The 12,901-nt window shown below is 45.7% G+C and overlaps 1 protein-coding gene across 4 annotated transcripts in view; it reads right to left on the reverse strand.

Moving 5' to 3' along the window:
- CPT1C (carnitine palmitoyltransferase 1C) overlaps positions 1–12,901 on the reverse strand; it is a 59,608-nt gene that overhangs the window by 13,122 nt on the left and 33,585 nt on the right. For 3 of the 4 annotated variants that reach the window (XM_044281632.1, XM_044281633.1, XM_044281634.1), the window contains 5 exons: positions 11,101–11,188; positions 8,126–8,321; positions 5,174–5,362; positions 3,608–3,713; positions 1,008–1,124 (listed from right to left, as the gene is read on the reverse strand). In XM_044281632.1, the coding sequence (XP_044137567.1) occupies positions 1,008–1,124; positions 3,608–3,713; positions 5,174–5,362; positions 8,126–8,321; positions 11,101–11,188 (696 nt within the window). Of the gene's footprint in view, positions 1–1,007; positions 1,125–3,607; positions 3,714–5,173; positions 5,363–8,125; positions 8,322–10,308; positions 10,394–11,100; positions 11,189–12,901 lie in introns of all 4 variants that reach the window. The other variant, XM_044281635.1, reaches the window with a different exon arrangement.

Consider the following 12,901-nt stretch of genomic DNA (forward strand, 5'->3'; position numbering starts at 1 on the left):
GGGGTTATCTGGAAGTTTACAACTGATGTCTTGGGGTCCATTCACACGTCCGTGGGACACCAGCAATGTGCGATCCGCAATTTGCGGACCGCACATCACAGATACTATAATAGAAAATGCCTTTTCTGGTCCGCAATTGCGTGTGAATGGACACTTATCCTCAGGATAGGTCATCAGTATCTGATCACTGGGAGCCTGACTCCTGGTCCCCCCACTGATCAGCTGCAACCTCCTCAGAACATACCAAGCACAGCGCCATACAATGTATAGTGGCTGTGCTTGGTATTGCAGTCCAGGCCCACTCACTTGAATGGGACCGAGCTGCGCCTAGGCCATGTGACAGATGTACATGACATCACTGGCCTAAGAAGAAGCTGCATCTGAATTGCATCAGATACTGATGACCTATCCCGAGGATAGGCGATCAATATTAAACTCCTGGAAAACCCCTTTAAGAGGCATGCCTCTTAATAAGTTAGGCACATCTCTGGTCCTCTGTGCATCTGAAAGTTTTTTGCATAAATGATAGAAAATATGCCATGTCACAGAGGCCACGCCCCTTTTCAGGACAGTGTTGTGTCAGAAAATGCCTAAAAGTTGCACATTTTTTGCAAATAAAGTGTGCACCAAAATTTGAGAGTTTTTAGGCCAGTTTTCTGGTGTAAAGGAGGCGATAAACTCCCCCGTATGAAAAACTGGACTGCTCTTATATGGAAAAGCAGGAAAAGTAAAGCTAACTGGCATAGGCATAACTATAGACCTGTGATGGCTAACCTCTGGCAGTCCAGCGCCCTTGTTTGGCTGTTCTCAGAGCTCCATAGAAAGGAATGGAGCGTGCCGGAAGTTAGCCATCACTGCTATAGACACAGCAGCTGCCATGGGGCCCAGAGGATAATAAGGCTCATTCAGCTGAAAAAATTTGCGTTTTTAATGAAATTGTAACATTCAAATTTATCAAAAATGGTCTGCAGCAACCATGGAAAACAAAATTTAGGGAGCTCACTCACCTCACTGGAGATCTCCCATTGTAATCTCTGCGGTAACGGCAATGTGGCATCTGCTTGCCCCTTGCAGTGACCTTCATCGTTGTACCCAAGCTGAAAGCAATCTGTTGCCAACATTGCCTAGGAGGCAAAAGGAAGCAGGGAAATAAAGTGAGAAAATGAGACATTACTATAGATACAATGTAAAAATGCCGAGTATTAGAACTGCACAACATGCTCAGTTCAAATTTGCCTTTGTAGCACCTGGTCACTAGGTGGCACCATCTTTTTGACACATAAATGTACTTTGTTTTATGGCCTGACCAAAGTGAGGCACTCTACCTTTAGTGTAGATCGGGGGTCAGCAACCTTCGGCACTCCAGCTGTTGTGAAACTACAATTCCCAGCATGCTTCATACTTTTTTATGGGAGTGCTGAGAAGAACAGAGCAGGCATGTAAGCTGGGAGTTGTAGTTTCACAACAGCTGGAGTGTCAGAGGTTGCCTACCCCTGGTGTAGATGCTCCACAGACTCTCTTTTCCAGCAGCACTTTTTTTCGTTTCCTCTCTTACAGGACTGCTCATTGGGTGTTGCGTATACCCGCTAGATAAAGCGCAATTTGAGACGCTGAATGGCCCATCTTTCAAATCTCAGATTTGTATTGCAGCAGCGGTGTCGACAGTGGTCAGAGGAGGGTATTCACACATATAGATAGGATTCTGGATGGTCAAGACAGACAGATGCACACCATGATCATCATATTAGAAGAACTGCTATCTCAAAGGATGGCATCACAAATTGGTTCTGCAGTTCCCCTGCAGTGACCACCCAGTCCATTAGAAACGGTCTACGTGAACTGCATTCACGTACTCCACTAGATTCTTTGCCACCAACCTTTCATCATCATAAATAGTGGTTGCACTGGTGCTGCAAAACAGTCCATTGGAGGCATGAATGGAATGGCGGACAGCAGTGTTCGGTGATGAAAGCAGGTTCTGCCTTGTACTAATGATGGCCACAACATTAGTTCAAAGGAGGGCTAGAGAGCGCCTACTGCCATCATGTATAGTACGGAGACACACAGGACCAATAGCAGATGTCGTGGTGTGGGGCGCCCTTAGCCACCATAGCCTTCTGCCATCATGTATAGTGCGGAGACACACAGGACCAATAGCAGATGTCGTGGTGTGGGGTGCCCTTAGCCACCATAGCCTTCTGCCATCATGTATAGTGCAGAGACACACAGGACCAATAGCAGATGTCGTGGTGTGGGGCGCCCTTAGCCACCATAGCCTTCTGCCATCATGTATAGTGCGGAGACACACAGGACCAATAGCAGATGTCGTGGTGTGGGGCGCCCTTAGCCACCATAGCCTTCTGCCATCATGTATAGTGCGGAGACACACAGGACCAATAGCAGATGTCGTGGTGTGGGGCGCCCTTAGCCACCATAGCCTTCTGCCATCATGTATAGTGCGGAGACACACAGGACCAATAGCAGATGTCGTGGTGTGGGGCGCCCTTAGCCACCATAGCCTTCTGCCATCATGTATAGTGCGGAGACACACAGGACCAATAGCAGATGTCGTGGTGTGGGGCGCCCTTAGCCACCATAGCCTTCTGCCATCATGTATAGTGCAGAGACACACAGGACCAATAGCAGATGTCGTGGTGTGGGGCGCCCTTAGCCACCATAGCCTTCTGCCATCATGTATAGTGCGGAGACACACAGGACCAATAGCAGATGTCGTGGTGTGGGGTGCCCTTAGCCACCATAGCCTTCTGCCATCATGTATAGTGCAGAGACACACAGGACCAATAGCAGATGTCGTGGTGTGGGGCGCCCTTAGCCACCATAGCCTTCTGCCATCATGTATAGTGCGGAGACACACAGGACCAATAGCAGATGTCGTGGTGTGGGGTGCCCTTAGCCACCATAGCCTTCTGCCATCATGTATAGTGCAGAGACACACAGGACCAATAGCAGATGTCGTGGTGTGGGGCGCCCTTAGCCACCGTAGCCTTCTGCCATCATGTATAGTGCAGAGACACACAGGACCAATAGCAGATGTCATGGTGTGGGGCGCCCTTAGCCACCATAGCCTTCTGCCATCATGTATAGTGCGGAGACACACAGGGCCAATAGCAGATGTCGTGGTGTGGGGCGCTCTTAGCCACCATAGCCGTTCTCATCTGTAGTCAAGTCAAACATTGACCAGCCTTCAGTATGTCCAGGACATCGTGGAACCGGTCCTACTGCCTTTCTGACTCAGTTGGGAGTTGTGGTATTTCAACAAGATAATGGCAGCCGACACACTGCCCGCACTACACAATGGTTTTCAGTGTAAGAGTCAAGGCCTAGTAGGATGGCAATCAGTTTTTACTCAAATACAAGGCTTTACAGCAATTCATTCATAAGTGAACACAGGAAATTCGCAGAACTGCCAATGTGGAAAACTTTAACCAAGGTAGAATATACCCTATATACTGAAAGGGTAAAACGCTGTGGCTTTTCTGCAAGATAAGACGCAACCTCACTGCTATTGTTATCTGTCATGTACTTGAAGGAGTGGGAAACAGGAGTAATAATTAGGGCTCATCATTTAACTTTCCTCTGCTCTTACCTCCCACATATGTCCAATGATGGGTGCATCTGCCCATGAGTGCTCAGCGTTCAGCCCCACTTTTCCATTTTGGAATACCACTAAGGAAAATGACTTATCAAACCATCTAAAAAAAAATAGGTACAAGATCGTGTGACAGTTACTTATAGGGAACAGGTTACCACAATAAAGCAGATTCACATTGTAAGGGTTCATTTTCCATCATCAATAAGTAGCTGCTGATTTGAAATAAAATCGACGGCAGAAATCTGAGGCTTATTTGCAATTTGCACTGCCACAGAGCCGCATGCGGATCAGGCTACTTTCATATTAACGCTTCCGTTACAATAATACAACCGCATGCATCCGTCATGAACGGATCTGGTTGTATTATGTCTTCTATAACCATGACGGATCCGTCTTGAACACTGTTAAAAGTCAATGGGGGGACGGATCAGTTTTCTATTGTGTCAGAGAAAACTGATCCGTCCCCATTGACTTGATCCGTCTTGCTCTGCACGACATTGCGGACAGAAAAACACTGCTTGCAGCGTTATTCTGTCCGCCATGGGAGCGCAACCAAATGGAATGGAATGCATTTTGGTGCATTCTGTTTCGTTCAGTTTTGTCCCCATTGACAATGAATGGGGACAAACGGAAGCGTTTTCTTCTGCTATTGAGATCCTATGACGGATCTCAATAACGAATTTAAAAAAACGCTAGTGTGAAAGTAGCCTCAGCCCCATTCAATAGGGGTAATCAATGTGTGGCTACTAGCTGCTCTTTCAGCAAGCGAACCCCCTCAAGAATTGACATGTCAATCATTTTATTCTGTGATGCACATTTAAAATCTGCACGCAGAAAAATCTAAGCTGTGCAAACTGCGCTGTGCATTTCCACTGAAATCAATGAGAGGCAGAATATATGCAGTTTATGATCCAAATCCAGTGTTTTGTTAGAGAATTAGCTATATTTTTTGTGTGTCTATAGTGAGCATAAATTGTCTCCAAAGTTACACAAATAGTCTAAAGGGGGGTTCTGACTGATGACCTATCCTCTGGTCAGGCCATCAGTATATGATCAGTGGGGGTCTGACACCCATGAGCCCCACTGATCAGATGTTGCTGCAGCGTTTCTTCTCTCTGCTTACCAAGCACAGCTCCGTACACTGTATAGAGGCTGGGGCTGAGCTGTGATACCAAGCACATTCACTTGAATAGGACAGAGCTGCGCCTAGGCCACGTGACAAATAAATGTGATGTCACTGACCTAGGGTAAGCTGCGAGAAGGCGGCGGTACTGTGTACTCTCAAAAAGCTGATCGACGAGGTTTCCGTTGGCCAGACACCCCTTGATCAGATCATGAGTTAGAAAGTGTCAGTGCTGCTGACCTGAGCAAAATATTAATTTATTGGCTAATCCAATCATATATATGCAGCACATCGCCCGTGTAAATAGGGATGTGCTACTGACAAATAATCTGTACAGGGATGAATTATCGCAGTAACAATTGCTTATCTCCATATAGAGGGATGCCTGCTGCATGTAAATGTCCTTATTCTAAAAGATCAATACATTTATTTCTGACCTGTCATAGCATTTCCCGTGTAGCAGAGATTTGGCATAGGCATCCAAAGAGTTTACTGGGTCTTCTGTGCGTAATCCCTGCTCGCTGTCATCTAAAGTGACAAAGAAAGCTGCTCTGTCCACGAGATCCAGAGACTGTAAGTTTTTGCCACTGCGGAAATAAGACTTGCGAGTTTTGGCCCAAGTAGTCCTTAAAGAAAGAGAATCAAAATGAATGAAATCAGGACATGGTCAGGGAATAACATCACACTGAATGGGAAGAATAGTGCAGCATGCAGCACTATTCTTTCCATCAACACGACAGACACTGTAGAGGCGCCTGATGGACCTCAATCACTTAGGCCGGGTTAACATCACGTTCTTCCCATCCGTTTAACAGATACAAAAAAACGGACATGTTAAACTGATGCCTCAGACTGATGCCATACAGTGGCATCTGTTCCCCATAGAGTTTTATTGTAAAAAAATAAATAAAAGTATACTTATACGCTTTTTTTTTACCAGACTCTGCAGGATACAAGAATGTGGCGTGCTGCGTATACTTCAAACGGAGGCATAACATGTTATGTGAACCCACCCTTAAAGGGGGTTGTCCGGGTTCATATCCCCTCTGAAATGATCCCCCGTTTTACAGGCTAGGGCAGCGTTAAAGCCCGCCCATTAGTGCCTGTGACAACACCGGGCTCACTGCTAGGTGGAAGCCTCCGACTAGTTTACCCATGGAGAGACAGAAACAGCCCTTGCCATGCACGATTTAGCGCAGGGCAAGAGAGAGCATCGGAGCATTTCATGTCAGACGAGCTGAGTCGGGGGAGGAAGAAGAGGATACGTCGGGGATCATATGAAAAAACGGACACTTTTTTCCCATGTTTGTGCTCCTCTGACAACAGTAAAATGGGGAAAAAATTGAAAATGTGAACAAAGCCTAATGAAAATAAGTTTTTTTTAACTCAAAATTTGAATTGAAATTTTAATTTTTTACAACCAAGAGAACAAACACAAATAATACATTTTTAAAGGGGGCAGATTCTTCCCAAAGTCCCCAAATGCATTTCACTGCAGTGTATGTGAGGCTTCCTCCCTGCAGGGACCAAGGACCTCTCGTTCTGACCATCAGCAGGGATCCCAGCCGTCCGGGCATTTTTCCTATTCAGTCTGGCTATAAATATGTCTTGTGTTCTCATTTAGCATGTGTTAACTTGTTGCTAAGTGAATGGTGGAGGTGGTGGGGTCACACGACTGATGTAATCTTTAGTGCTTTTCTATCTTATGTGTATGTGAGTATGGCAATGGTACCTTGAGAGAAGGAATGGTCATGATAGAGTCCAACATGCCCAATCCTACGTTTTCACGGCCAGCCTCTTATTCCCCACATGTATGGTCAGTTGAACTGAATGTGCATGTCTATGTGGGTGTTGGGAAAGACAAGACAGCTATTGAAGGCGTATGGACAATGCTAGTCCATGGGTGCTCAAACATGGGTTTACACCGTTTGACTATGCAGGAAGGGGTCTACTACACAGGTTTAAGAGTGGGTGCAAGCAGGATACACTTATTAGAAAACTGTACCATTCTCTGTCCTTTAAATAAATAATAATGGCATACCAAGGGGGCCACAGCAAACCTTGCAGCAGTCCTGATGTCTTAGAGATGGAGGTATGTTTTCTAAGGCTGAGTTCAGGTCGGAGTTCTAAGGTTTGCAAAGATATGACCGTGTGCAAAGACATACGTCAACTCTTTACAGGCAGTTCTTTTCGGTAGATGTGAGGGATTCTGACACTATGGTAAGAGTCACATCTTTACTAGACTTTATCAGTTGCAATAATAAGTGTGAATCTATGTCTATTGAAAGTTGGGGACCTCTGCCCTAAGGCCTCTTTCACACGGGCGTCAGGATGCGGGTGCGTCGCGGGAAAATGCACGATTTTTCCGCGTGAGCGCAAAGTGTTTTAATGCGTTTTGCACCCGCGTGAGAAAAATCGGCATGTTTGGTACCCAGATCCGAACTTCTTCACAGATGTTCGGGCTTGGGATCGGTGTTCTGTAGATTTTATTATTTTCCCTTATAACATGGTTATAAGGGGAAATGATAGCCTCCTGAATACAGAATGCTCAGTAAAATGTCAATTGAGGGGTTAAAAATAATAAACTAATTTAACTCACCCCATCCACTTGGTCTCCTCTTCTTTCTTCAGGACCTGGGTAAAGGACCTTTGATGACATCACTGCGCACATCACATGATCCATCACCATGGTGATGGACCATGTGATGTGCGCAGTGACATCACCAAAGGTCCTTTTCCCCCAGGTCATCAAAGAAGAAGAAAGAAGAGAAGCCAGGCTGCGCGAACAAGTGGATAAGGTGAGTTTAATTTTTTATTTTATTTTTTCCCCTCCATCCCTAATGCACTTAGCATTCTGTATTCAGAATGCTGATATTTTTCCTTATAACCATGTTATAAGGGAAAATAATAATGATCGGGTCCCCATCCCGATTATCTCCCATCAACCATGCGTGAAAAATAGCACCGCATCCGTACTTGCTTGCGATTTTCACGCAGCCCTATTCACTTCTATGGGTCCCGCGTTGCGTGAAACGCACAAAATAGAACATGCTGCGATTTTCACACAACGCACAAGTGATGCGTGAAAATCACCGCTCATGTGCACAGCCCCATAGAAATGAATTGGCCCGGATTCAGTGCAGGTGCAATGCGTTCACCTCACGCATTGCACCCGCGTAAAAAACTCGCCCGTGTGAAAGAGGCCTAAGGCTTCTTTGGTTGTGGATCACTTCTGGCCTCTTCATCAGTACCTTTAGTGGGATGATGAGAGGTTTTAACTTATTTTCACTGTACCAGAAAAATAATTGCCTACTACAGATATTCCATCCTTTTTGTCAGCCATATGCATCCTCTACTAGAGTACATTCTTCCAAAAAAAGACCTCTCACCTGTCCCCAGCAGTTAGAGCAGCCAGTTTCTCTTCTCCCGGCAGTGGAGGGCTTGTGTCATTCAGAATATGCTGGAATTGGATCTCTAGTTCCTTGGGGTTTAGCAGGCGTCCACTATGGTAAACCCAAACCTTGAAGAAGCGTCCTTTGTGGTACACCACAACGTGCTTACTGTCTGAGAAGTGCTGGATGGTATCTGGACATAGAATATGGGCGCAGTCAGAACCTCATGAGACAGACATCTACTTCTATTCTGTTAGTAGCAGCTGCACAACACAATCCTGACAGGAGGAGGTGATCTTGCTTTTAAATTTTCCCTTTTGATGTAATGCTTGGGTGGTCATGGAAAGAAGTATATGCCATGGCAACAAGTCATCATTCCTTGGGGATTATCACCAAGGGTACGTCCGCATGGACCGTACAAAGAAGAGGAATAATCTGCTGTGGATCAGTGCCACACTATGTCAGTTACATGGGGGCCATTTTTTGCAAATATCACTCTATGCATTGCAAAGGGTGAAGTCCACAGTGGAAACATGCAGCATAAACTGACGTGCTACAGATCTAAAATCAGCACCATGGGTCAACCATCATGGGGATTCCACTCAGATTTGTTTAGGCAGAGTGTGGAGGAGATTTGAATGTCATCCACTTTGCTGCTAGTGTAAAACGCTGTTGATTTTCTGCTTGCTCTTCTGGAAAATCCACAGTGTATAAACTATGTGTGAACGTACCCTAAAGAGTAAATCTACATTCAGACATGTATACTGCGGAATCATGCAGGGATACACTTTTGGAAGCAGGCCATCATGTAAGGCATCATTTATAAAACAGGGTTCCACTGAACCATTAGAGCTTCCAGAGTGCAACATGACTCCCTATGTGGTATCACAGGTTTTGCATAGGCAATGCTGAAGTTGGGCAGAGGAGAAGACCCGTGCCATCAGCTTACAGCTTTTTAGGTTTTCCTATATTTTACTAGAATAGCACAACATCAGTGGTACTGAAGCACTGGCAATGATAACGGGTACAATTTTATTTGGATGCCACCATGTGGAACTACCATTTGGCAGCATTGCGTGAAACTACTCTATAGCAAATGCTTTGCAGCAAATTAACTGGATGTCATATCATCCTTGTTTCATTGTTATTTCGTTGGTTCAAGTCCATCAGGGTGTGAAAAATGTTCTAGGCATACCTCTACTGGTAAATCTGATCTAAGGCCAGGAGTTACATCAGTGAAAGGGGGCCAGCATTTAGACCTTCATATATTAGGTACAACTATGTCAAATTCTTCTTGTGTATTGAGCCTTGAACAATACCAGAAGGATGTTACTTTGATTAAGACAAAATGAGTTTCTTTCCAAGCTACAAGACATTCCTTGACTAGGGAAGAGTAAAGGAGACTGAGGAGAATTCAGATGTGGAGCCAGTGGAGTTGGAACTTTTACAGCAGTCAACGGCTGCTTGATTTTGTGGTAAAATTGGGTGGCCATTGGCATTGCTTGGCCGAGTGCAGCCAGCCACACGTTGTGGTCTCACGCTAAATAGACAATCCCTTCACTTAATGAAACCATCCTAACAATGCGCTTATTGCTAAGTGACTGATAAGGCAAGGGCTTCATAGAGTTGCATGCGCTTCATGGTCAAATCACAGGCACCGAATCACAGGCAACTCTGTGGATCCCCAGCCTGAAGCCCCCCACAGTCAGGGGACGCTGCACATTTCCCCTGCGATGCAATTCAATGGGCCACCATGTCTGCCAGAGTGAGAGGGCTTGGACGCAATGGTTCTCCACTCGGACTAAAGGTGCCAGTCTCTGGGGGGCGGGGGGGTGTTCTACTCTCCTTCAAAAGAAGGATCAGGCACACTGAATTTTAACATACCATTCTTTTGTTCTCGCAGGAGAAAAGCCACTGCCAGAGGTGCACACTCCTCATAGAGAATATAAGCATGCATGTTTGGAGGGCAGTTACTGAAGGTGTATGGCCAGCTTTATATGTCTGGGGGAGGAGGTCCCCAAGCAGACATCCTTCCTCTAAGACATATGTAGCAAGCCTTTTATAATATCTTATTTGATCACTTTCTTCCAGATATCAAAGAAATGAGTTGTGCTGGACACTGCTTAGTCTTTTTCTGTCTACGATTAGTCAAAGATTGTTAGAAAAGCACAAGATCCTACCTGTCTCTACTCCAGGGATACGTGCTGTGTTAAATATGCGCTCGTACTGAGCAGAGCACATGGGCAAACAATCTTGGATCATCAGCTGTATAAGAGGGAAAACGGAAGCCACACACCAAAAAGTACAGGAAGAGAGAGGATGGTAGAGGGGCAGGTACACAAATTACAAGAGAGGTGGCCAAAATATAAATAAATAAAAAAGACAAAAAAAAAAAAAATGTAATGGTTTAGGCAAGATCGAATTGTGTGTATTGGGAGGTGATTGGTTAATAGAAGTTGTGGAAGAGGAACAACATAAAAAGTGAAGAGGTAAAGGAGAAGGAAGGGGAGAAGAAGGCAGAGAATACCATAATCAATAGATGTTCCGCTACCATGGGAAGAATAATATTAATAACAACGTGTTCATGTTAAAGCCAGAACTAGCTCACACATGCAGAGATAAAGTAAGGCGAACCTTCACCCGGCTACGAGCTCCAGTTGCTGCTTTAATAGTCATTCGGTTTTGCAGGACACATGTGGAGGCTTGTATTTTTTGTTTCTAAATCTTATAGAAATTGGTGCATATCTGAACAGTATATTTTCTTGGAGTAAATGTGGTACAACATTTAGTAAATTGCCACTGTTCATTCTATTATCCAAGCTCCAAATGTCGACCCTCAAAACCTGTAGGCGGTAGTTACACACACAAATCTCATTAGAAGAAAAGGAGAGGGAAAAATCGGGGCTTTATTAGGTCCCATTCACCATAAGGGACAATGATGAACGCTGATTTTGGTTCACCCGCTCACTTACCTGTCTCCTCTCCAGGGATGCGGGTGGTGTTAAAGGTGCGTTCCCACTGGGATGAGCACAGCGGGATAATGGATCCTGGGACCCTGCTCTATAGCCAGTTTTTACAGTGCAGAGATACCATGGGGGAGATAACACAATGCAGAAGAGTGGATATGAATATCTAGCTGAGATCCCAACCCAATGAACACATCATAACATGTAATATACCAATACAACTGCATTCATTTATTAAAGGGTTTCTGTCACCCCAGTTTTTGCTATTAAACAGGCTGACATTATAGATGTGAAAATGTCACCTGAATTTAACGCTGCATTTCTTTTATTTAAGTATGCCCCCGTTTTCGTGTAATTTTAACTTTGATTATATGCAAATGAGCCTCGAGGAGCGGGTGGGGGGGCGTTGCACCTGATCCTAGAGGCTCCGTTCGCCCACCTCATTTCAACACCCTTCTGTCTTGATTGACAGGGCCAGGCCAGCGTTCAAGCAGAAGGGTGTTGAAATGAGGTGGGCGAACGGAGCCTCTAGGAGCAGGTGCAACGCTCCCCCGACCCCCCCGCGCGAGTCTCATTTGCATATAATCAGAGTTAAAATTACACGAAAACGGGGGCATACTTAAATAAAAGAAATGCAGAGTTAAATTCAGGTGACATTTTCACATCTATAATGTCAGCCTTTTTTTATAGCAAAAACTGGGGTGACAGAAACCCTTTAAAGGGAGTCTATCAGCAGGAAATTCAACACAATGTCTTGAAGGAGTAGCCCAGCTGAATATAATATACCTTTCACTTAGCTATCTGTTGCTTTAGGCCGAATGCACACGGCCGTGAGCGGTCCGTGGTAACACGGGCTGGATTCCTGCTGAGAGCAGGAGCGCACGGCGTCATTGGTTGCTATGACGCCGTGCGCTTCCTGCTGCCGTCGCAGTACAGTAATAGATCATACCAGTGTATTATTGTACTGCGGCGGCAGCAGGAAAGCACGGCGTCATAGCAACCAATAACGCCGTGCGCTCCAGCTCTCAGCAGGAATCCAGCCCGTGTTACCACGGACCGCTCTCGGCATTCGGCCTTATTCTGCAGAAAAACTACTTTTAATACATATGCAAATGAGCAGTTAAGTGCACTGAGGGTGGTCCCTAGCCACTTTGTGCACCCTTGCTCGTCCTGCTCCCTCTGCCAGTCCCTTCATCTCATTCCTTACATAGTCATCTTGCCTAGCCCTATCAATCAAGGAGGAGAGGGAGCGGCTGACAGAGGAAGCAGGAGGAGTAAGGGTGGACAGAGTGACTTGGGTGCACTTAACTGCTCATTTGCATATGGATTAAAATAACTTTTTTTCTATAAAATGAAGCATTGGATCGCTAAGTGAAAGGCATCATTACATTCAGCTGATCTAGCCTACACGGCATTGTGCCTGGTTTATCAGTGAGTTAGGATTAGGCCTCATGCACACGGCTGTTGCCCAGCTGTGCCCGTATTGCGGCCCGCAAACAGCGGGTCCACAATATACAGGCGCCCGTCGTGTGCACACCAGATCACACATGCGGACCCATTCACTTGAATGGGTCCACAATCCGGGAGGAGCGGTGCTGAACAGAGCCATGGAACCCCACGGAAGCACTACAGAGTGCTTCCGTGGGGGTTCTCTCCGTGGATCCATCTGCAGCAACCACACTGAAGGTGCCCGTGCATTGGGGACCAATGCACAGAACGGCCGGTTCGTGTGCTTGAGGACTTACGAGCAGTTTTTCCGCACAGATTTGCATCTGCAAAAACAGCAGCGTAGTACAGTACCAGCAAA

This window comes from Bufo gargarizans, chromosome 2, assembly GCF_014858855.1.
Source record: "Bufo gargarizans isolate SCDJY-AF-19 chromosome 2, ASM1485885v1, whole genome shotgun sequence".
Classification (NCBI taxonomy): Eukaryota; Metazoa; Chordata; class Amphibia; order Anura; family Bufonidae; genus Bufo; species Bufo gargarizans.